At 49.4% G+C, this 24,605-nt stretch overlaps 1 protein-coding gene and 1 non-coding gene across 2 annotated transcripts in view; both read left to right on the top strand.

Annotated features, from left to right (window-relative positions):
• Positions 1 to 24,605, top strand: part of LOC130492776 (ATP-binding cassette sub-family C member 6-like) — a 30,655-nt gene that overhangs the window by 4,967 nt on the left and 1,083 nt on the right. Inside the window, exons 7-29 of the mRNA XM_056866561.1 lie at positions 83 to 214; positions 986 to 1,186; positions 2,392 to 2,569; positions 3,236 to 3,397; positions 4,191 to 4,283; positions 4,886 to 5,089; positions 5,169 to 5,315; positions 6,731 to 6,818; positions 7,687 to 7,756; positions 7,992 to 8,118; positions 9,259 to 9,435; positions 10,860 to 11,027; positions 11,657 to 11,837; positions 14,021 to 14,281; positions 14,401 to 14,711; positions 16,343 to 16,542; positions 17,502 to 17,628; positions 18,714 to 18,815; positions 19,566 to 19,712; positions 20,068 to 20,226; positions 20,419 to 20,585; positions 21,500 to 21,694; positions 22,694 to 22,796. Coding sequence (XP_056722539.1) covers positions 83 to 214; positions 986 to 1,186; positions 2,392 to 2,569; positions 3,236 to 3,397; positions 4,191 to 4,283; positions 4,886 to 5,089; positions 5,169 to 5,315; positions 6,731 to 6,818; positions 7,687 to 7,756; positions 7,992 to 8,118; positions 9,259 to 9,435; positions 10,860 to 11,027; positions 11,657 to 11,837; positions 14,021 to 14,281; positions 14,401 to 14,711; positions 16,343 to 16,542; positions 17,502 to 17,628; positions 18,714 to 18,815; positions 19,566 to 19,712; positions 20,068 to 20,226; positions 20,419 to 20,585; positions 21,500 to 21,694; positions 22,694 to 22,796 — 3,700 coding nt within the window. The remainder of the gene's footprint in view (positions 1 to 82; positions 215 to 985; positions 1,187 to 2,391; positions 2,570 to 3,235; positions 3,398 to 4,190; positions 4,284 to 4,885; positions 5,090 to 5,168; positions 5,316 to 6,730; positions 6,819 to 7,686; positions 7,757 to 7,991; positions 8,119 to 9,258; positions 9,436 to 10,859; positions 11,028 to 11,656; positions 11,838 to 14,020; positions 14,282 to 14,400; positions 14,712 to 16,342; positions 16,543 to 17,501; positions 17,629 to 18,713; positions 18,816 to 19,565; positions 19,713 to 20,067; positions 20,227 to 20,418; positions 20,586 to 21,499; positions 21,695 to 22,693; positions 22,797 to 24,605) is intronic.
• Positions 6,973 to 7,044, top strand: TRNAS-UGA (transfer RNA serine (anticodon UGA)). Its single transcript has one exon. It is a non-coding gene; the product is annotated as a tRNA-Ser (tRNA).

Below are 24,605 nucleotides of genomic sequence, written 5' to 3' on the forward strand. Positions count from 1 at the left end.
TCCTTCCCTCCTCCTCCCGCCCTTCCCTACTGCTTGGCAGATTGTGCAGGTGTGGGGGGGGGGGAAAACTCTTGTTTTATAGGCTTCTTTGGAAGGGATACTGGCAGCCGATACAAACCGAAGACCTGTGGTCCTTAGCGAGAGGAAATACCTCGGCAGAGATTGTGACTCAGGTGGAAAAGGCATGGAGAAAGAATCACACGACAGCCAAACAGTAAGTGCCTTAAGATGTAAAGTCACCACAAAAGGGGCTCAGCAGGCTACCAGTCCTGTTTTCAGCAGCTGACTTTTTCTTACATGCCCAGGAAAGTGCTGATCACCACTTTGGGGTCAGGAAGCAATTTTCCTCCAGGCCAGTTTGGTCAGGGATCCTGGAGTTTTGGGGGTTTTTTTTGCCATCTTCTGGGCATGGATTAGGGGGTCACTAGGGGTGTGGGGGGGAGGTTGTTTTCTGTTGCCCCAGAAGGTCAGACCAGAACCAAGGGGTTAAAATTAAATCAGAAGGGTTTCCATCTAGACATTAGGAAGAATTTCCTAACGGTTAGAGCGGTTCCTCAGTGGAACAGGCTTCCTCGGGAGGTGGTAAGCACTCCTTCCCTGGAGGTTTTGAAGCAGAGGCTAGATGGCCATCTGTCAGCAATGCTGATTCTACGACCTTAGGCAGTCCATGAGAGGGAGGCATCTTGGCCATCTTCTGGGCACTGGGGGTGTGGGGGGGGAGGGTGGTGTGAATTTCCTGCATTGTGCAGGGGGTATGACTAGATGACCCTGGTGGTCCCTTCCAACTCTATGATTCTATGAATTCCCTGCATTGTGCAGGGGGTGGACTAGATGACCCTGGAGGGTCCCTTCCAGTTCTATGATTCTATGAATTGCTGATCAATGTGTCAATTATCCGTTACGTTATGACGTATCGTTTCAGTTGTGCAAAGAGGCTTTCTTATGATGCCTCTTCGTTGCTCTCCTGTTCATTTTTGTTGCGAAGACTCACAGAATCGGTGCAGTTTAGAAGCCAGCGAGAGAGGGAAGAGCCCGGAGAGACCTCTGTCCTGCTGCAGACGGAATATTATCCCAGCAAGCAGCTGCTGAAAGCTTTCTGGAGCGTGTTCGGGGTGTCCTTCCTCCTCGGGACTTTCAGTTTGGTTGTTGGTGATATCTTCTTGTTTTTGATCCCAAAGACCCTAAGGTAAGTGATCACGGGAAAAGACGCTCTGAAGGAAATACCAGATGCACTCACATGTATGAAACATACCAATTGGGTTTCTAGTTGGGTGAGGTTGCTCCAGAGTAGCATCCAATTCCGGGGTGACTTCGCTGTCTCCAAGGCGACTGTCCTCTTTTTGGCGTTCCCGTTTTCTCCAGAGAAAATCACTCCATCCTTATTCGGGTGACACGTGTTTGCAGAGCTGGCTCATGGATAGGGAGCAAAGCGTGATTGGTTCTTCTGGTCCTGCACGCACACACCCTCATTGAACAGAAGCAAGTAACTAAAAGCTATATGCATATTGGATTCTGTACGTCAAATATACAGACAACACAGAGAGCCTATGCATGTATGTACAGCTTCTGTGGAAGCACGGTTGTTCCCCTAGAGTCCTCGGACTAGTCTTAAGCGTGTCATTAGAATTGGGCTCCTGTACTGAAAAATTAAAATTAAATCCAAAGAGTTTCCGTCTAGATATTAGGAAGAATTTTTGAAAAGTTAGAGCGGTTCCTCAGTGGAACAGGCTTCCTTTGGAGGTGGTGTGAGCTCTCCTTCCCTGGAGGTTTTTAAGCAGAGGATAGATGGCCATCTGTCAGCAATGCTGATTCTGTGACCTTAGGTAGATGATGAGAGGGAGGGCATCCTGGCCATCTTCTGGTCACTGGGGGGGGCAGGTAGTTGTGAGTTTCCTGCATTGTGCAGGGGGTTGGACTAGGTGACCCTGGTGGTCCCTTCCAACTCTATGATTCTATGACCTTGGGCAGATGATGAGAGGGAGGGCATCTTGGCCATCATCTGGGCATGGAGTAGGGGTAACTTGGGGTGTGGGGGTGGAAGTTGTGAATTTCCTGCATTGTGCAGGGGGTTGGACTAGATGACCCTGGTGGTCCCTTCCAACTCTATGATTCTATGAAACACCACCATACTGATCGGACTAGTATCTCTGTGTCTGAGCTAATACTCTATTTATTAAGTGACAGCGATCCTAAGGTTACATCGGCAGTGGCAAAATTTATCTCAGTCCTTATATCCCTTAAACAATAGATTTAGAATTATTCTGCTCAAGATTTATGGATCAAGGAGCTTCTAAGGGAGAAAGGAAAGGGAACACCCCCGTGATTGTGCTATTGGATGGTTTTAAACTTGCGCTGGACATGTAGCGTCATCTGGATTTCTTCATCTCTCAGCCTTTTCTTAGACTTCATCGCTGATCGAGAAGCTCATTCTTGGAAAGGTTATTTCTATGCCATGCTGCTGTTCCTGCTAGCTTGCCTCCAGACACTGTTTGAGCAACGCTACATGTATGTGTGTCTTTCTTTGGGAGTGAAGTTAAAGACCGCCGTTACGGGCCTTGTTTATCGTAAGGTAAGCAGGATGTTTGCTAATCTGTTTCCCCCCCTTCCATTTACTGCCACCTTTAACTGCTTTTTTTAAATTGCAGATGTTTATATATGGCTTTTCTGCCATACTTAGGAAGAATTTTCTAACAGTTAGAGCGGTTCCTCAGTGGAACAGGCTTCCTTGGGAGGTGGCGAGCTCTCCTTCCCATGGAGGTTTTTAAGCAGAGGCTTGGTGGCCATCTGTCAGCAATGCTGATTCTGTGACCTTAAGCAGATCATTAGAGGGTGGGCATCTTGGGCATCTTCTGGGCATGAAGTAGCGGTCACTGGGGGTGTGGAGGGGAGGTGGTTGTGAATTTCCGGCATTGTGCAGGGGGTTGGACTGGATGACCCTGGTGGTCCCTTCCAGCTCTATGATTCAAAGCCGTTTCCAAATACACAAATAATGTCATAAACATTAAACCCCGAAAGAAAAGGTTCAGACAATCAGCGCAATAGCGGGTACGTTTCCAAAGACCTCCAAAGGAAGAACAGACTTTGAAGGAAAGGAATGGGGAGGGGAAATATGGAAGAAGAGGAGATGGGTCCCTGGTTCAGGATGCTAGGATTCTCACGGGATAATATGCTTCAGTGATGAAATTGTGGTCCTTTATGAATCTAAAATTTGTTCCGCTGCGTTTTCCTCCCATAGATCTTAGTCCTGTCAGCTGCAGCCAAGAAAACGACAACGGCTGGGGAAATTGTCAACCTGGTGTCTGTCGACGTTCAAAAGCTAACAGACCTCCTTGTCTACTTTAACGGGACCTGGCTGGCCCCTGTACGGATCGTTGTCTGTTTTGTCTTCCTTTGGCAGGTAAAGTTCACGCTTCTTTCAACGGGGCCGGTTATTGAGAGGGGAGTAGCTTGCGTAACCTTGGGGTTCCCTTCTTAGCTCTTCATCTAAATATGTGGCAAAGGGGCTGCAGTGTACTGAGCTGTACATGAGCTGTGCTCTAGGAAGCCCCCAAACAAGACGACTGCAGCAGCACCATCCTGCCTGTGTTCCACAGCACCTAAGATAATAGGCATGCTCCTCTGATCCTGGAGAGAATAGGTATGCATCATGACTAGTATCCATTTTGACTAGTTCATGGAGGAGAGGGGTATTCATGGTCACTAGTCCACTCCCCTCTTAAAGCCTTCCAAGTTGGTAGCCATCACCATATCCCGGGGCAGGGAGTTCCACAGCTCTTCCTTTGCCACTGTGAATGTCTCTGCAATGAATTCGCAACAAAGAATCATCACCTCCCCCCCCTCCCCGTGGATGCAGCCTGGGGTAGTAGAAGGCCATCCTTTTGCAAACTCAACTGAATTCAGAGTTGGACAGCTGGCCACTAGATGTCTCTCGTAACAAGAGAAGGTGTGTTGTGGGGCAGCATTCCTTGGATTGTAAGAGGCAGCCCTTGGTTCTTCCATCGGCATGGTTAGTCCAAAGCTAACAGCTGGCACCTTCCCAGGAGAAGCCCTTCCCTAACTAGCAGGCTGTGCTCAGTGTAAGGAAGCCCTAGTAAAACAATGCATTTCAGTGCGATCGTATACAAATGTATTGTAATGTTTTGGGTTTTTTCCCCCTCCGGTGCCGTTTTTTGCATTTGCACTACCGACAGCTCCTTGGGCCCTCTGCTTTGACTTCCGTCGCTGTGTTCCTGCTTCTCTTGCCTCTGAACTTTGTGATCACCAAGAAAAGGAGCCACTTCCAGGTATAAAGTCACTGCTAGGGAATTAGCTGGCTTTAAGCCCTCCAGTTAAAAACGATACCGGATCTTGTTCGAGCAAAAGTCATGAAATGGTACCGTAGTTACAAATGAAAGATTCTCTGGGCCAAATGGAGCTTGGTCCTGGGAACCGAGTTTATTTAAACATAGGGGCTAGGTTTTTCTCTTAAAGGATTAAGGATACAGATTCTCAAAAGGCAAAAGCAAGCAGTAAAAAAAAAACCCCCAACAAAAATATTACACATTGTTAGCAACACAGCATTCTACAATGAATTAAATGATTTTGGGAGGGGCCGTGGCTCAGTGGTAGGGCCTCTGCTTGGAATGCAGAAGGTCCCAGGTTCAATCCCTGGCATCTCCAGTTAAAGGGACTAGGTGATGTGGAAGACTGCTGCCTGAGACCCTGGAGAGCCGCTGCCGGTCTGAGTAGACAATACTGACTTTGATGGACTAAGGGTCTGATTCATTATAAGGAAGCTTCATGTGTTCATGTGAAAATCTCTCCATTAACTCTTTGGCTGGAGTTAGGTATTCTTGCTGTGAACTTTGCTCATAACGGTGGCACTCTGAACTGGATTCTCTTTCAGGAAGCCCAAATGCACCACAAGGACCACCGTGCCAAGCTGATCAGCTCGGTCCTCTGCAACATCAAAATCCTCAAGTTGCACGGCTGGGAAGAGCGCTTTGCTGGCCAGGTGTCAGACGTCCGGACGCGGGAGCTCCGGGCCCTGAAGACTTCCCAGTTTCTCTTCTCGGCTTCTCTGGCTTCTTTCCACTCCTCGACGTTTCTGGTAAGCCCAGCTCTGCAGGCCCGGCTGAAGTCACCCCACCCTTGGCATCCCCGGCCACTCACCGGTTTCCCCCTTGCAGGTCGCTTTCGTCATGTTTGCCGTCTACACCCTGGCAGACGAGCACCATGTCTTGAACACCCAGAAGGCCTTTGTCTCTTTGGCCCTGGTCAACATCCTCAACACTGCTCATTCGTTCCTTCCCTTTTCCATTAACGCCGTCATGCAGGTGAGTCCCAGGCCGATCTTTCGTCGGGCTGCATTGTATTGGGCTGCATCCTCACATCCTGGGCCAGGAAAGGTTGGCAGCTGTTTGCGTCTTATGGAGAGTTCTGTGGATGTGTGCGCGTGAAGTGGCATCAAGTCGCGGCTGACTTCCAGCAACCCAGTAGGGTATTAAGGCAAGAAACTAACAGAGGTGGTTTGCCATTGCCTGCCTCGGCACAGAGATCCTGGTATCAAGCTAGGATATGGGAAAACCACATTCAAATCTCTATTCTGCCATGGAGGCTTGGCCTATTCTCTCCAGGATCAGAGGAGCATGCCCATTATCTTGGGTGCTGTGGAACACAGGCAGGACGGTGCTGCTGCAGCCATCTTGCTTGTGAGCTTCTTAGAGGCACCTGGTTGGCCACTGGGTGAACAGACTGCTGGACTTGATGGGCCTGGGTCTGATCCAGCAGGGCCTTTCTTCTGTTCTTATGACCTTGGGCCAGTCACTCACTCTCAGCCTAACCTACCTCACAGGGTTGAATACACAAAGCTGCCTTCTACTGAATCAGGCAGCTTGGTCCATCAAAGTCAGTACTGCCCACTCAGACCAGCAGCAATTCTCCAGGGTCTCAGACAGAGGTCCTTCACATCACCTGCTTGCTGGTCCCTTCAACTGGAGATGCTGGGGATTGAACCTGGGACCTTCTGCATGCCAAGCAGATGCTCTACCACTGAGCCACAGCCTCTTGTTGTGAGGTTGTTGCGAGGATAAAATGGAGGAGAGGAGAGCGGTGTGTGAAGCTGCTTTGGGTCGCCTTTGGAAAGTAAAGTGGCAGAAGCAATAACAAGCCCCCAGGTTCAGTGCCTGAGATCTCCAGTTAAAGGATCTCAGACAAGAGGTCTCAAGAAACACTCTCTGGAGAGCCACTACCATCTTCTGGGCATGGAGTAGGGTTCACGGGGTGGGTGGTTGGGAGGAGTTAGTTGTGAGTTTCCTGCATTGTGCAGGGGGTTGGACTAGATGACCCTGGTGGTACCTTCCAACTCTATGATTCTATGATTCTACCAGCCCAAGGAGATGAGACAGCAGTAAGTGATCCAATGGCCAGGCTTGCAAAGTTAGAATCTCTAATTCTGAAAGGAAAGGGGCCACTGCTTGGTAGCAGATAACCTGTTTTGCACGCAGAAGATCCCCGGTTCAGTCCCAGTGTTGGGAAAGGCAGAAAACATTTTTTTTGCAGGCATAGAAAATTTCCTGAGACCTTGGAGAGCTACTGCCAGTCGCACTAGAAAATACTGAGCTAGAAGAATGGACAGTCTGACCTAGTCAGAGAGAGATATTTTCATACAAAGCGCTGGGAGTTTAAAGCTCCCACAAAGCCCGATATGTAGGCCTTCAGCCGAAGCTTATCTTTGTGCATTTAATCCCAGGCCAAGGTTTCCCTCAGACGTTTGGCCACCTTTCTCTGCCTCGAAGAGCTGGAGCAAACGGCAGTGAATTGTGATTCTTTAGACTGCGGTAAGTACCAGCTTGGGGAGAAGTCGACTTCTGTATTTTAGAGGCCGTCTGTGCCAGCTATTCCGCTGTTGGCTCTCGAGTCTATCTGTAGCCGTCTAATATTTTGTGCTCTGTGCCAGAAATGCAAAATGATGGCAGACTGGGGATTAGGGGAGGGGCTGTGGCTCAGTGGTAGAGCATCTGCTTTGAATGCAGAAGGTCCCAGGTTCAATCCCTGGCATCTCCAGTTAAAGGGACTAGGCAAGTAGGTGATGTGAAAGACCTCAGTCTGAGACCTGGAGAGCCGCTGCAGGTCTGAGCAGACAATACTGACTTTGATGGACCAGGGGTCTGATTCAGTATAAGGCAGCGTCATGTGTTCATGTTATAATTGTTTTGGGAAGGGGCTTTGGCTCAGCGGTAGAGCATCTGCTTGGCATGCAGATGGTCCCAGGTTCAGTCCCCGGCATCTCCAGTTAAAGGGACCAGGCAAGTAGGTGATGTGAAAGACCTCTGCCTGCGACCCTGGAGAGCTGCTACTGGTGGGGAGGGGCCATGGCTCAGTGGTAGAGCATCTGCTTGGCATGCAGAAGATCCCGGGTTCAATCCCCGGCATCTCCAGTTAAAGGGACTAGGTAGGTAGGTGATGTGAAAGACCTCTGCCTGAGACCCTGGAGAGCCGCTGCCCATCTGAGTAGACAATACTGACTTTGATGGACCGAGGGTCTGATTCAGTATAAGTCAGCTTCATGTGTTCATGTGAACCTGGAAGTCCCAGATCCTAGTCCGACACTCTTGGTACTACGCCACACTGACAGGTAGTAAATGAATGATTGCAGCGGCACAATAAAATCTGTGCTGCTCCTGGGTATGCCTTTTGTCTCTTTAGTACAGGCTCCGGTTGTTGTAAGGAACGGAACCTTCAGCTGGGGCACAGAATGCCCTCCCTGCCTTAAAAGGTAGATGGTTGCGTACAACGGGGAGCTTTGAAAACAATTCCCTGCTATTTTCGTTGATTATCAAAGCATGCTGATGGGTGATCACCTAGGGTGAATCCAGGCAATGGCAAGGTCTGTAGTTGTCCCAACACAAGGTGCAAATCAGTGGCAACAATTTCAGTCTGTCACCATTATCCTTTCCATAGGTGTGAAGTGCCAAAATCCCACTGGATATTGATTGTTACTGTTATTGCAGGATAAATTTGACTGTACCCCAGGGTAGCCTCTGTGCTGTGGTTGGCCAAGTAGGAGCGGGCAAATCCTCCTTACTCTCAGCTTTACTCGGTGAGCTGCAGAGAACAGAAGGCTCTGTGGCGCTGAAGGTAAAATCTTTTCCTGTCCTGGGCAGTCTTTCCCACTCATAAATACATACAACATTGCATCAGATCATTGGTCTATCAAGGAATTGGCAATCAAAGAATTATTACTAGGACGCCATCTGTTAAGTAATGTAGGCATGTCTCCAATCAACCTAGGTTTTACTTTGTTGTTGTGTTTTTTGTGTACGTTTTATGATATTTATTCAATTAATGCGATGGTATGATTTTAGGATTGTCATCCGCCCTGAGCCGAACTTTTGTAAGGAAAGGGCCGGATAGGAATTGAATGGCTAGATAGATAAAAATTAGCCTAGTGTGCTAGCTGTGAGGGTCAGTGTGTGTGTGTCTCTGTTAAGCGCCATCCAGTGGCCTCTGACCTATGGCAACCCTATGAATCAATGCCCTTCAAAACATCCTGTCTTTAACAGCCTTGCTCAGGTCTTGCAAACTAAGGGCTGTGGCTTCCTATAGATTCGATCCATCTCCTGTTGGGTCTTCCTCTTTTCCTGCTGCCTTCCACTTTTCCTAGCATTATTGTCTTTTCCAGTGACTCTTGTCTTCTCATACAACAGCCTCAGTTTAGTCATTTTAGCTTCTGGGGAGATTCAGACACAATTTGATCTATTTGTCTTTTTGGCCCTAAATCCCTATCTCCACATAACAAGTAGGATTTTATTTTTCCAGATTTGGTTTAAAAACTCAGACTAGCCCGCCGCAGGCATCCACGTTCCCTCTGGGCCTGGCCATGCTGATCCTTCTCTGCATCCGAGGACATCTTGGGGAGGGGCTGTGGCTCAGTGGTAGAGCATCTGCTTGGCACGCAGAAGGTCCCAGGTTCAATCCCCAGCAGCTCCAGTTAAAGGGACCAGGCACCTCTGCCTGAGACCCTGGAGAGCTGCTGCTGGTGGGGAGGGGCCGTGGCTCAGTGGTAGAGCAACTGCTTGGCACACAGAAGGTCCCGGGTTTAATTCCCAGCATCTCCAGTTAAAGGGACTAGGCAGGTAGGTGATGTGAAAGACCTCCGCCTGAGACCCTGGAGAGCCGCTGCCAGTCTGAGCAGACAATACTGTCTTCGATGGACTGAGAGTCTGATTCAGTATAAGGTAGTTTCATGTGTTCACGTGTCTCTGCTTGTTTTCCCAGGGCACGGTGGCTTTTGTTCCCCAGGAGCCCTGGATACAAAACACTTCCGTGGAAGACAATGTTGTTTTTGGACGAGGGATGGACAGGAAATGGTACAGCCAAGTGATCGCAGCCTGTGCCCTGCTTCCTGACCTGGAGGGCTTCCCAGCCGGGAGTCAAACTGTCATAGGAGAGAAGGTTTGTGGCTTGCTGTGTGTACTGACCAGGAGATGAAACAATTCGACAGTGCTTTGGGGGGCTTTCACAGATTGTTGGGTGCTTGTCCAGAACAAGACTCTTTTTTTTCTTAAAAGCGGGAGGCTTGCCATGTCCGAAGACGTTTGCTTTCTTCCCTCTACCTCCGTTTAGGTGCTACAGGCATTGGACAAGCATGGCCTGGAAACAAAGTCTAGGCAAAGAGGGGGTTTTTTTGCACAAAACACTCAAAGTGCCTTTGAGCTCCTCCAGCCCAGCTCTTCTTTTTTGCTTACACGAGGAATGCGAAAAAAACAGCAGTTTCATAGAAACCTAAAGCTGGAAGGGACCTCCAGGGTCATCTAGACCAACCCCCTGCACAACCCAGGAAATTCACAACTATCTTCCCCCCCTAGGGTTGCCAACCCCCAGGTACTAGCTGGAGATCTCCTGCTATTACAACTGTTAGAGATCAGTTCCCCTGGAGAAAAATGGCCGCTTTGGCAATTGGACTCTAAGGCATTGAAGCCCCTCCCCTCCCCAAACCCTCTTCAGGCTCCGCCCCAAAAACCTCCTGCCGGTGGGGAAGAGGGACCTGGCAACCCTATCCCCCTCCTCCCCCAGTGACTCCTACTGTCTGCCCAGGGCAAGGCCAAAAACCTCCAGGATCCCCGGGCAATGTGGCCTGGAGGAAAATTCCTCCCTAACCCTAAAGTGGCGATCGGCGTTACCCTGGGCATGCAAGAAAGGGCCACAAGAGCTGAGCGCAAACTCATCCCTTCTTGCCCTCCCTCTCATGATCTGTCCAATTTCACAGAAACAGCCTTGCTGTCAGATGGCCGTCTGGCCTCTGCTTAAAACCCTCCAAAGAAGGAACCCACGAACACATGAAGCTGCCTTATGCTGAATCAGAGCCTCGGTCCATCAAAGCCAGTATCGTCTGCTCAGACTGGCAGCGGCTCTCCAGGGTCTCAGGCAGGGGTCTTTCACACCACCTACTTGCCTAGTCCCTTTAACTGGAGATGCTGGGGATTGAACCTGAGACCTTCTGCATGCCAAGCAGATGCTCTACCACTGAGCCACAGCCCCTCCCCACCTCCTGAGGAAACCTGTTCCACTGATGACCTGCTCCAACTGTCAGGAAGTTCTTCCTAATATTTAGCTGAAAACTATTCAAATAGAGTTGCAAGGGACCACCAGGGTCATCTAGTCCAACCCCCTGCACAATGCAGGAAATTCACAACTACCTCCCCCCCCCAAACCCCCAGTGACCAGAAGATGGCCAAGATGCTTTCCCTCTCATCATCTGCCTAAGGCAGATTAATTTAAATTCAACCCATCGGTTCTATGCTTTGTGTATGAAAAACTCTTAATTCTACCTGAATGTTGTGACAAAGTGTATGCGTTGTCGTCTCGTGGCTTCTCAGGGCGTAAATATTTCCGGCGGGCAGAAGCAGAGGCTGGGGCTGGCCCGTGCCGTTTACAAGAAGGCTGCAATTTACCTTCTGGATGACTCGCTGTCTGCTGTGGACGCCCAGGTCGGGCAGCATATTTTCGAGCAGGTTATCGGACCCAACGGCTTGCTGAAGGACAAGGTATGAACGCAGTCTCCCGTGTGGCCCAGTATGGCTGCCTTTGCCTCAGGGGTCCAGAAAGCTCCACGGTATAGCCTACGAATCAAATAGGCAGAAAGCAGAGCTTGACTTGTGAAAAGGGCACTGCCACACGGAAGATCACATTTGGGCAGAATCTGGCCCACTGCTTATGCTAAAGGTTACCGGGCACTGATGTGCCAATTTGAACTATGCAACAGGTCGTATTGCATGCTGTTCCCTCTTGGGAATCCCTAGTGCTCCCTAGTGAGAAGGGAGTTGTGAGTTTCCTGCATTGCGCAGGGGGTTGGACTAGATGACCCTGGTGATCCCTTCCAGCTGTATGATTCTATGAATCCAAGTCCTGGCTAGAGGAAGAGGCATAATTCTGCTCACCATACTGAGCTCACATTGCATGGATCTGCTGCATCAAACCAATAGTCCAGCATCCTATTTCCAGCAGAGGTGTGTCAGACACTCCACTTGCTAAACCTTAGATATATATTTTTTGGATACACAGGAAGATATGGTAGCTTGAAAGAGATGCATCCATGAATATAGAACAGTAGATTTAAAGAGGAGGCTCTGGTGGCCCTAATGAAACCGATCGGGGTTGTTTCTTCTCCTCCCAGACTCGTCTTCTGGTGACGAATGCAGTCCACCTTTTGCCCCGAGTGGATAACGTTATTGTGATTGCGAAGGGACAGATCTCCGAAACTGGCACCTACCAAGAACTTGTGCAAAGAGAAGGAGCTTTTGCACAATTCCTGAGGTTGCACGGTACCCAGGAGAAAGAGGACCAGGCTTTGCAAGGTATCGCAGGTCACCCTCTGTACCTTCTCGGTTCAGAGGTACCGAGACTGATCTGCTTATTAAGGGTGATTTTGTGGTGGATGAGCAGCGTGGTGTAGTGGTTAAGAGTGGTGGTTTGGAGCGGTGGAGTCTGATCTGGAGAACCGGGTTTGATTCCCCACTCCTCCACATGAGTGGCGGTGGCTACTCTGGCGAACTGGATTTGTTTCCCCATTCCTACACACAAAACCAGCTGGGTGACCTTGGGCTAGTCACAGCTCTCTTAGAGCTCTCTCAGCCCCACCTACCTCACAGGGTGTCTGCTGTGGGGAGGGGAAAGGAAGGTGATGGTAAGCCAGTTTGATTCTCCCTTAAGTGGTAGAGAAAGTCGGCATATAAAAACCAACTCTTCTTCTTCGTCGTCTTCTTCGTTGTCTTAGTCTTCGTCTTCCTCCTCTTCTTCTTCCTCCTCTTCTTCTTCCTCCTCCTCCCCCCTCACCTGGATGGCACAACCCATTCTACCACCTCCAGAACCCTGCTAGTGTCAAAAAGATTATCATAACAATCCTGTCTAGAGATGAAATTCTATTAACAGGGGTGCCAGTGCAGAAAAGGCCCTTCCCTCTAGTAGCTACGAAGCAGTGAGAACAAAATCTCAACAGATGGGCACGTTCCCGTGGAAGGAGGGGAACCCCTGGATATCACCTGTTCCAATGTGAGTCATGCCCCTTCGCTGGTTTTGAAAGGTCTTAATTCCAACAGGTGCAGGAAACGGTCAGGAGATGATCCCACCGGGGCGTGTCACCCATCAAAGAAAGCTTGCAGAGTAAGTAGAAATTACACCGGGTCTCCAAAGGACATCTCAGCCTAGAAGCACCCCAGAAGGGGATTTCCTTGTACCTGTTTATATTTTTATTCTTATGGTGCAGAGGAGCACGAGTCCTGTGAAAGAAAGGAAGAAAAATACTGTCCAATGTGGAAAGGAGAAGGAATTTGGGTTTGATGAATTCCGCGAATGGGGGCTTGAATCCAAAACCACAAGCTACGGTTTAGGTTGTGGGGTGATAAAAGGGCCTTTTAACCGATTAACGGGTTTGAACGTTGCATATTGCAATACAACAATGTTGTGTGTATTCTTCTGAGGAAACTTAACGTCATCTTTTAAAAAAACATTCTTCAGAGAAACAGGAAGCTGTCTTTATTTTAATCAAATTTTATGATGCTTGTAGTACTGTCTGGTGCATCTGATTTTAAAGTGTGCATCGGCGGGGCGGAGGTTTTGTAGGGTTTTTTTGGGGGGGTCGCATTTGTAACATTTTGTAAACTGCATCGAGAGTTATTTTGGTAGAAGGGTGAAGTTTTCCGAATAATAAATTGGCGCAACCAGCAGCAGGATACTATATTGTGCGACAAGAAGGGTCCTCGCGTTGCAGCGCGATGCATGTTTTCAACCTTAAGCGAACTTTTTGTTGTTTCCGTGAAGGCTTGAAGGAGGTGGATACAAACCAACAGAGGAAATGACAGAACCGGTGACAGGAGCAGAGAGAGAAATAACTGGCAGGGTAACTTTGCAGACTTTCCCCCCCACTTACAGGAGGTGGAAATTTTTTCTTTGTTTATTGCCATAAACAATGTACTCCATCAGGGGTCCCCAACGTTTTTGAGCTTGCTTCAGGTGTTTTGCACTTGCAAGACTCGGGGGGACAGGGAACGAGGCCCTAAGCATTGCTCCGTACCAGGAATGCCAGCATGGCGCAACAGTTATACGCAGAAAACAGCTGCTATGTGGCAAGAGTCTAACACAGCTAGTTCCCACATGGTGTAGTGGTTAAGAGCGGTGGTTTGGAACGGTGGACTCTGATCTGGAGAACCAGGTTCGATTCCCCACTCCTCCACAGGAGTGGCGGAGGCTAATGTGGTGTTGGTTTCCCCACTCCTACACATGAAGCCAGCTGGGTGACCTTGGGCTAGTCACCGCTCTCTTAGAGCTCTCTCAGCCCCACCTACCTCACAGGGTGTCTGTTGAGGGGAGGGGAAGGGAAGGTGACTGTAGGTTGGTTTGATTCTTCCTTAAGTGGTAGAGAAAGTCGGCATCTAAAAACCAACTCTTCTCCTTCCTCAGCCACTACATGCCACACTGACTTCTGTTCGACTGCTAATGAGCCAGGGGTTCCTGTCTTGTCTCTTGCTTTGTTCACTCACAGTGTCGGACACTTTGGTTGTCTGTGTCATCCTAGTCTCCCTTTCTTCGGTCCAGGTCAGGACTTCCATCTACCTCCGCTACCTGCGAGCCGGGGGCTCCCTCTTGTGGGCCTACGTTGTGCTTCTCTTCGCCTGCCAGCAAGCCACCTCATTTTGCCGCGGCTACTGGCTAAGCCTCTGGGCCAACGACCCCGTTTGCAACGGAACGCAGCGGCACACTCAGCTCCGCGTGGGAGTTTTCTTTTTCCTCGGCGCCGCTCAAGGTTTGCGTGGCTCTCCCTCCTCTGCAAACCCCGCCATATTTCAGTAACTTTGAGGTTCCTTAAAGGTAGAGAAAAAGTGGGGTATAAAAACCAACTCTCCTTCTTCTCCTGCATTGCAGCCCTTGGCAAGTTTGGGTCGACAGCCACCGTGTTCCTGGCCGGGGCGATGGCATCCCGCAAGCTGTTCGCGCACCTCCTTCGGGACGTCGTCCGGTCACCCATGGCGTTCTTCGAGGTGACCCCCACCGGCAACCTGCTGAACCGCTTCTCCAAAGAGATGGATGCCATCGATTCTGTCCTCCCGGACAAGCTGAAGTCCTTGCTGGGGTTTTTGTTCCAGCTCCTGGAGATTTACATCGCAATAACCGTGGCCACCCCGGTCGCTGTGGTGGCCATCGTGCCCCTGACCGCCTTGTACGCTGTGCTCCAGGTACGAGAGACCACCAGAGCCAGGCTGCCAGGTTCACCGTTGTTTATATCCAGAGAAACAGCACGAGACTCCAATATACAAAGAATGCAATGCTATATACTCAGACAAAATGTTATTATTATGCAAAGACACCTACACAGTAATATCTAAACAGACTGTACCATAGGCCAGGAGTTAATTCACAAAAACTTAAACAAATGATTCAACCAAGGAAGAAAGATAGCAAGCAAGTCTTACATAAGTTCAATTACACAAGTTCAAACCATTGGAGCTAAAGGCATGTAACTCTCAGTTGGACAAGACATGCGCAGTAAGCACGGACGAGGTGGGAAGCTCAGATTGCTTGAATGGTAGGTCATGCGCAGTAGGAGAGGAGAGGAATATAGCATTGCATTCTTTGTATATTGGAGCCTCGTGCTGTTTCTTTGGATTTAAATTGCTGACGCATACAGCACTATTGTTTGGTTTACCAGGTTCACTGTTGTGGCAGGCCTCTGAAAAGGGAACAAGTTTGGCCAAAAATTGTCTCACGGTGGGGTGAGGCGCCAATGCTGTGGGGAGGGGCCATGGCTCAGTGGTAGAGCATCTGCTTGGCATGCAGAAGGTCCCAGGTTCAATACCCGGCATCTCCAGTTAAAGGGACTAGTGGGTGACGTGAAAGGCCTCCACCTGAGACCTTGGAGAGCCGCTGCCGGTCAGGGTAGACAATACTGACTTTGACGGACCCAGGGTCTGATTCAGTATAAGGCAGCTTCATGTGTTCATGTGAAGCTCCCAGGGCCTGTGTCTGACTGCGGCGCCTGAGGAGATGGCGGACGAGGGTGTTGAAAAGCTGCTTTCGGCCTCTTTCCTGGCAGCGGAATCGGTACCGATATTGGTATCGTAAAGATGCGTCCCTGGGACCCGCGCAACCTTAAAAAAAAAAAATAAGACGGGAATGTGAAGATTTAGATGAGAACTTAGAACTAAGCTGAGTCGTTTCATTTGTCTATTTTAGAGCAACTGTGTTAGGTGGAAACCCGGGTTTGAATATGGGCCGGTGGGGATCATTGCCTCAGTTCCTCATTCGTTAACTAGGACAATTGTTTCAGAAAGCCAGCGTGGTGTAGTGGTTAAAGTGTCGGGCTAGGATCTGGGAAGCCCGGGTTCGAATCCCCACTCGTGCCGTGGAAACTTGCTGGGTGACCTTGGGCCAGTCCCACGCTCTCAGCCCTGACCCTGGCTAGTATTTGGATGGGAGACCTCCAAGGAATACCAGGGTCGTGACGCGGAGGCAGGCAATGGCAAACCACCTCTGAATGTCTCTTGCCTTGAAAACCTTATGGGGTCGCCATAAGTCAGCTGTGACTTGATGGGAAAAAAAACAAAAAACCCCAATTGTTTTTATTTATTTAAAATAGTTGTATTTGGAGGGAGGGAGGGGGGTCGGCCAAAATGTACCACAAACTGTTTCCTGTGCCCAGTATCCCAGATGTGTTCTTTATGTACGCTGTTGCATTTTTCAAGGGGCTAGTGCCCCGTTTGAGTAATGTGGGCCAGGGCCGATGTACCCGCGAGCCAAGCCCCACCGCCCTGCGACAAGAATGGATCCTCAGCTTCGGCCGCGCTTCTTTGCTTCGCTCTTTCGCCAGAGCTTCTTCGTCGCCACCTCCTGCCAGCTCAAGCGCCTGGAAGCCCGCAGCCGTTCCCCGGTCTATTCCCACATCGCGGAGACCTTTCAAGGAAGCAGCAGCATCCGCGCATACCGAGACCAGCGGCGGTTCATTTTGCGGAACGATGCCCAGGTGGATGAGAACCAGAGGGCCGCCTTCCCCGCTGTGGTGGCTGACAGGTAGACGAAGCCACGGTTTCAGAAGGTGATGGTTTTTGAGAATAGGGTTGGTGCCAGCTAGAAGGCATCTCTCTATTTAGTCCCCCTTCCACAGAGCAGTTGGTGGTCATGTTTACCACTTACCTTAGAACATAAGAGCAGCCATGTGGGATCAAACCAGGGCAGGGGTGCCAACCTCCAGGTGGTGGCTGGAGATCTCCTGCTATTGCAACTCATTTCCAGGCGACAAGAAATCAGTTTGCCTGGAGGAAATAACAGCTTCAGAAGGTGGACTCTATGGCATTATACCCTGGTGAGGCTCCTCCCCAAACCCCACCCTCTTCAGGCTCCACCCCCAACATCTCCAGGTATTTCCCAACCTGGAGCTGGCAACCCTAGACCAAGTGTCCAATTTCACAGAAACAGCATGGAGTGCTTGGAGGCCAAAGGTTAGAGGCATAGATAGGGTTGCCAAGTCCCTCTTCACCATCGGCGGGAGGATTTTGGGGCAGAGCCTGAGAAGGGCGGGGTTTGGGGAGGGGAGGGACTTCAATGCCATAGGGACCAATGGCCAAAGCAGCCATTTTCTCCGGGTGCACTGATCTCTGTTGGCTGGAGGTCAGTTGTAATAGCAGGAGATCTCCAGGTAGCACCTAGTGGTTGGCAACCCTAGGCACAGAGTTGGCATAACTTGTGTTCCTCCTGGCCTTCTGTAGTCTCACTCTAGCACGGTGGGCCCGTTGCTGGTTTCTGGGCCTCTGAAAACGCCGGTCCCCTTCGGACCTCAGCACTGGGGGCCCAACCTGAGTTCAGGAATGGCGTGAAGCTTCAGGAAGGCGTCACCCCCAGAGCGCCCATCGCTAGACAGAACTTGAGCGGCCTCATCTCTTTGCTGCCTCGGCTTCGTTCAAGACCCCAGGATGAAGAGCCAAAAACTGGGAAGGCAGCAAAGCGCCAACGCCGTGATCCTTGCGTTCCAGGTGGCTCGCCACAAACGTGGAGTTCCTTGGGAACGGCCTCATCCTTTTCGCAGCTCTGCTCGCTGTGACTAGCAAGCCGCACCTCAGCCCGGGAATGGTTGGCTTTTCCGTTTCTTGCGCTCTTCAGGTAACTTAAAAAAAAAAAACCTGCATGTAATTATGCATTAGGAGCCCCCTGGCGCAGAGGGGTCAGCTGCAGTACTGCAGTCAAAAGCTCTGCTCACGACCTGAGTTTGATCCCGACAGAAGTCGGTTTCAGGTCGCCGGCTCAAGGTTGACTCAGCCTTACATCCTTCCGAGGTTGGTAAAATGAGTACCCAGCTTGCTGGGGGTAAAGGGGAAGACGACTGGGGAAGGCAACGGCAAACCACCCCATAAAACAGAGTCTGCCTAATAAACGTTGGGATGTGATGTCACCCCAGGGGTCAGGAATGACCCAGTGCTTGCAAAGGAGACTACCGTTACCTTTTTAATTATGCGTTATAGCTTGCCTTTGTCCCATCTTGGTTCGGAAAGGGAAAGGGTGTGAAATTGAATAAAATAAAAAACAAAAACAAAATTCCTTTGTAGAATCTAATAAAAGTAGGTGTCCCAGCAGCAGTCCACCTGCCCCCCCTGCCCCCCAGCTGCTTTTTGAACTTGAGTTACACATTGAGGCATCCAATCATGGTTGACCAGCATCCTGTGTGCTGGAGAGCCAGCATGGTATACTACTATAAGGCAACTTCACGTGTTCATGTGTTCAAGCTTCCAGCTGTTCCTCCAATCTTTCCCATTTTCAAGAGGCCTTTTAATTGTTTCGTAATTAATACAACTACTAATCTACCATGGAATCATAGAATCACAGAGTTGGAAGGTACCACCAGGGGTCACCTAGTCCAACCCCCTGCACAATGCAGGAATTTCACAACTACCTCCCACACACACACACCCAGTGCCCAGAAGATGGCCAAGATGCCCTCCCTCTCATGAACTGCCTAAGGTCATAGAATCAGCATTGCTGACAGATGGCCATCTAGCCTCTGCTTAAAAACCTCCAGGGAAGGAGAGCCCACCACCTCCTGAGGAAGCAAAACAACTCGGCACCCTCCTCCATATGGTGATACGTGCGTCGCCTGTCTGTTTCTGTGTTGGAGGGTGTCATTAAGAAAATACCTTCCCGTGGCTTCTGGATTTAGAGCCCCATCTTATGCTTCTCGTTCCTTTTACCAGGTCACGGGCATTTTGAACTGGATGGTGCGCTCCCTGGCCGAAATGGAGAACAACATTGTGTCGGTGGAGAGGCTGAGAGATTACGCCGAGACACCCAAAGAAGTAAGCTGCCGTCCACCTCCAGTTCTTCTACCTAGCGTGTTATTCAAGCTCCTTTTGCAAGCACGGCCTCCGGCAGCCACTTCCTACCCTATCGAAAGCTTAGCAAAATTGCTTTTATTAAGGCCAAACTTTAAATGACGCTGCTTGTATATAATAACTGAACACACAAAAAGTTACTTTGGGGAGGGGGTAGTTGGAAGTGGTGAAAGAGTTGGGGACTCTGATCTGGAGAACCGGGTTTGATTCCCTGCTCCTCCACGTGAGCTGCAGAGGCTAATCTGGTGAACTGGTTTTGTTCCCCACTTCTGCACGCATGAAGCCTGTTGGTTGACCTTGGGCTAGTCACAGCTCTCTTAGAGCTCTCTCAGCCCCACCTACCTCACAGGGGTGTCTGTTGTGGGGAGGGGAAGGGAAGGCAATTGTAAGCTGGTTTGAGTCTCCCTTAAGTGGCAGAGAAAATCGGCATATAAAAACCAACTCTTCTTTTACTCCTCCTCCCACACACTTTTATTTCAGCTTAATTAGGAATTTACCAGCTTGAAATGACTGGTGCGTTCCTAATTAAAAAGGATTTCGCTCTATATTTAAGACTCATTGTGGTCTGCAGAAAAACCACGCATGTGCCACCAGATAAAAGACCCAAGCAAAAGTTTCACCTGCATCTGTGGCCCATCTTTGTCTGCTTTGTGGTTGTGGCCACGTGGGCCTCCGGTCTCCTGAATACGAGATGTGGTTTTGTACATTATCCAGGCTCCTTGGACTCTGGGTACCAACTCTCTCATGGAGCACTGGCCAACTGAAGGAGCGATTGAATTTAAAGACTTCAGCTTACGCTACAGGCCAGACTTGGAGTTATCTCTGAAGAATATCAGCATAAAGATCAATGGACGAGAAAAAGTAAGTACCGTAATACAGGCTTGTACCATGCTCTGGGAGATTTACTAGGGAAATGCTGTCGAAAAAGTTGCTTCTTTCGAACACAGGCCCCATGAGACTTTCAGCAGTTTTGTAAAAGGCAATATTAACAATATGAGCAGCCATTCTACAGTGCCAACTAGCCAAAAAGCATCCCAGTCATCACCACCATCCGCATTCCTGAAAAGTTCACCCTTAAACAGCTTTGGAAAAATCATGCATGGCTGTTTTCCTCGTGTCCTCTCAAGAAGGCAATTCCGTAACATGAGGGGCCGCCACTGTAAAGGCCTCGAGAGCATCTCTGATCTTGCTTCTCAGACTTCTTTTTCCTTCCTAGGTTGGCATATCTGGACGAACAGGGGCTGGGAAATCCTCTCTGACCATGGGCCTCCTCCGACTAGTGGAAGCAGCCGAGGGAGATATCTTTATCGATGGCGTCAACATTGCCCAGTTAGGTTTGCATGATCTGAGAAGCAAGATAAGCATTATCTCCCAGGTAGGAAGTTGGGTTACTAAGTTCAGCGAAACCAAAGGTTCTTTCTTGCCTAGATAACAATCTTACCCCTTAACGCTGGAGATTAGTTGGTCTCCTGGCCAAAGATAATTAATTTCAGAAAGCACCTTTCGATTCGTATACTTACAAAACCAACAGTAGATAGTTTCTTTTCTGTTCCCCCCTTCTCTCCAGGACCCGGTCTTGTTTCCAGGTTCTCTCAGAATGAACCTTGATCCTCTGAATGAGTACTCTGACGAAGATATCTGGATGGCTTTGGAACGGGTCCTGCTCAAGAGTTTTGTTTTGGATCTGCCTGGCCGTTTGGCCTATGAGTGTTCTGAAGGGGGTGGAAATCTGAGGTACCCAAAACGCAGGAAGAAAAGGAACCCTCCCATGTCTCCTGGTTTCAGATCTTATGGGCTGATCGAGATTCCGGAGGGCGGCCAAGTCAGTGTTCTCCAGTACATGCCCCTGTTGTTGCCTCCCACAACTGATACGCAGTGGGAAAGGGAGTGTTTAGTCCATAGAATAGAAGTTCATAGAATCATAGAGTTGGAAGGGGCCATAGAGGCCATCTATTCCAACCCCCTGCCCAATGCAGGATCAGCCTAGAGCATCCCCGACAAGTGCTTGTCCAGCCTCTGCTTAAAGACTGCCAGTGAGGGGGAGCTCACCACCTCCCTAGGTAGCCAATTCCACTGTTGAACAACTCTTACTGTTAAAAAACTTTCCCCTAATATCCAGCTGGTTCCTTTCCACCCATAATTTAAACTTATTATTGCGAGTCCTCTTCTCTGCTGCCATCAGGAACAGCTCCCTGCCCTCCTCTAAATGACAGGCCTTCAAATACTTAAAGAGATCAATCATGTCCCCCCTTAGCGTGGTGTAGTGCCAGCGTGGTGTAGTGGTTAAGAGTGGTGGTTTGGAGCGGTGGAGTCTGATCTGGAGAACCAGGTTTGATTCCCCACTCCTACACACGAAGCCAGCTGGGTGACCTTGGGCTAGCCACATTCTCTCAGCCCCACCTACCTCACAGGGTGTCTGTTGTGGGGAGGGGAAGGGAAGGTGATTGTAAGCCGGTTTGAGTCTCCCTTAAGTGGTAGAGAAAGTCGGCATATAAAAACCAACTCTTCTTCTTCTTCAACCTCCTCTTTTCTAGACTAAACATCCCCAGCTCCCTCAGCCTTTCCTCACTAGTCAAAATAGTCCTTGCAAGATGCCGATGATCCACACGATGCTGGAGCCTTGAACCATCTCTCTGTCCTCCCTTTAGTGTTGGTCAGCGGCAGCTCATCTGTCTGGCGCGGGCGTTGCTTCGAAAAGCCCAAATCCTGGTTCTCGATGAAGCCACGGCCGCGGTGGATCCCAAGACGGACCTGCTGATTCAGTCCGCCGTCAGGACTCAGTTCAGCGAATGCACCGTCCTGACCGTTGCCCACCGGGTCAAGACCCTCATGGACTATGACAGGTAGGATGTTAACATTGGGAGTTTGCGGCATTCCTTTTGGGAGATGTTGCCACGAACCCCACTATCAGTCATCCTAACCCACCTGGCAGGTTTGTTGTGACGATGGCGGTTGGGGTGGGGGCAACGCATATACTGCCATGTATGCTGTCCTGAGGAGATATCAGGTAAATATGTAATAAAAATAACAATTTATTTGTTTAAAGAAGTATAAAACACAACAAGAAGAAGAAGAGTTGGTTTTTATATGCCGACTTTCTCTACCACTTAAGGGAGACTCAAACCGGCTTACAATCACCTTCCCCTCCCCACAACAGACACCCTGTGAGGTAGTGGGGCTGAGAGAGAGTGACTAGCCCAGGGTCACCCAGCTGGCTTCATGTGGAGGAGTGGGGAAACAAATCCAGTTCACCAGATTAGCCTCCGCCACTCATGTGGAGGAGCGGGGAATTAAACCCAGTTCTCCACATCAGAGTCCACCGCTCCAAAACACCATTGTTAACCACTACACCACTCTGGCTCTCCAAGGCAGTCAACAGCTTAAAAGAAAATGAGAGCCAAATCCTGAAGTCCACTAAAGTTTAACAGAAATTTAAACAAAACGATAATAAAGCCCTGAAGCGGCTTAAAGTTAAATGGGCCTTGTAACTTACAAATAAAACGAGTATCACAAATCGGCAGTAAAAATGTGTCGTTTCGGCTCTCTCAAAAGTCTGGCAGATCAGAAACGCCTTCATCTCTGGAAAGAGCCAAGACATCAAGTTAGGCAAGCTTCCCTGCGGGAGGGCACTCTACCTCGCTAGAGCCATCACCAAAAAGCCTGTGCTCCTAGCCTCAGATAAACAAGCATCTACAAGAAATTGGGACTCGTAGCAGGGCCTGATTGGCTGATCTCATGGCCGAGGGGGAATCTATGGGAGAAGAAGCTCCCAGAACTATGTTTGGCTTGCTAGTGACTGGTATGTCTCTTGACACTGAAATTCCTCTTTTTAACATTTGCAGGATTCTAGTGATGAAAAGTGGTCAGGTGGAAGAATTTGATATGCCAGAGACATTAATAGCCCAGAAAGGACTTTTCTACAGAATGGCTGAAGAATCAGGACTGGTATGACCAAGCTCCGGTCACACACATGAACACATGAAGCTGCCTTCTACTGAACCAGACCCTTGGTCCATCAAAGCCAGTATTGTATTGTCTACTCAGACCGGCAGCGGCTCTCCAGGGTCTCAGGCAGAGAAAGGTCTTTCACATCACCTCCTTGCCTGGTCCCTTTAACTGGAGATGCCGGGGATTGAACCTGGGACCTTCTGCATGCCAGGCAGATGCTCTGCCACTGAGCCACAGCCCCTCCCTCAGTGCCGTATGGCCACGGGTGAACTTTGCCAAATGCTTCTGTGGATAGTTAGCCCACATTTCAAGGGCTCAGGTCTAGTGGGAGTATTCCTGCATGCAAAAAGGAAGATCTGTGTTGGGGACCCCAGCCTTACATTTTACATTTATTGTTATGGCCATTGGCCAGGATAGTCCCCAGCCTTTTTGAGCCTGCGGGTGCATTTGGAATTCTCGAGCGGCATGGTGGGCGCAGCGACAAAATGGCTGCCGCATTAAATTTCTGTGCAGTAGAGCTTCAGCGCTACTAGATTAATTCATGCCATCGTATTCCCTATTACTATGTTTGGGTGTGAAAGCTGGACAGTGAAGAAAGCTGATAGGAAGAAAATAGATTCCTTTGAAATGTGGTGTTGGAGGAGAGGGTTACGGATATCCTGGACTGCCAAAAACAAACAAATCAGTGGGTTATAGATCAAATCAAGCCTGAACTGACCCTAGAAGCTAAAATGACTATCGTATTTTGGTCAAGGCTGTCAAAGACAGGACATTTTGGAGGACTGCTGGACACCCCACAGTGCAGTCCTATGCAGAGTTGTGTTGTGTGTGTGTTAAGTGCCAACAAGTCGCTTCCGACTCATGGCAACCCTATGAATCAGTCCTCCAAAATGTCCTGTCTTGGACAGCCTCGCTCCAGTCTTGCAGACGGAGGGGGGCGGGGCGCGGCTTCCTTGATGTAGCTGAGATGTGAAGTTCCCGTTACCAAAATAACAATCTAGCGAAGCACAGGAAAGCCGGCGGCGTTTCGGGATGCTGAAAACTCAGGAAATGTTTGTGTGCTTTTATGCAGACTATGTCAATAGATGGACTGACTCCATAAAGGAAGCCACAGCCCTCAGTCTGCAAGATCTGAGCAAGGCTGTCAAAGATAGAACATTTTGGAGGACTTTCTTCATAGGGTCACAATGAGTCGGAAGCGACTTGACGGCATTTAACACACACACACGCAGCATTTTATTAACCTAGTGTAATGCCTACAATCTTCATGATTATTGGAAATGTATGCTTTTATACTCAGTCCGCATACTCACACTTATAAAGATGCTAAGCCCGGGGTATAAGGGTTAGCATCGAGCACAATACCACATTCTGCACATATATATAATGGCAATACCCCATGTATAAGGGGTCAAGTATTATTCTTTGGTTCCTATTCACTCCTGTGTGATCACTGAGTTAGCATAAACTAGCAGCCATTATGAATCAGGTGCCAGTGAGATCATCCTTGCAGGCCTGGTACAGCTAGCCGCCCTAATGAGGCCCAAGGCAGTGATTTAGGAGTGTCAGATAAGAATGTTAAGTTTCGTTTCTCCATGAGCGATCATATGGCCACCTAAATCCACGCCTCAAAACCACACGGATAGACTATGTTAATCCAAATGTGTCCATTATTGGGTCTTTGTGTCTCTACGCACTAAATTACGTAATTGTAACACCCCTGACCAGAAGTTATAAACGTTGTTGCAATCCTTTGTTCGGGTGTGTGAATTGTCCTGCGCATTTGGGGCAGTTCTCACCCGGTGT

The sequence above is a fragment of the Euleptes europaea genome, chromosome 21, assembly GCF_029931775.1.
Source record: "Euleptes europaea isolate rEulEur1 chromosome 21, rEulEur1.hap1, whole genome shotgun sequence".
NCBI lineage: Eukaryota > Metazoa > Chordata > Lepidosauria > Squamata > Sphaerodactylidae > Euleptes > Euleptes europaea.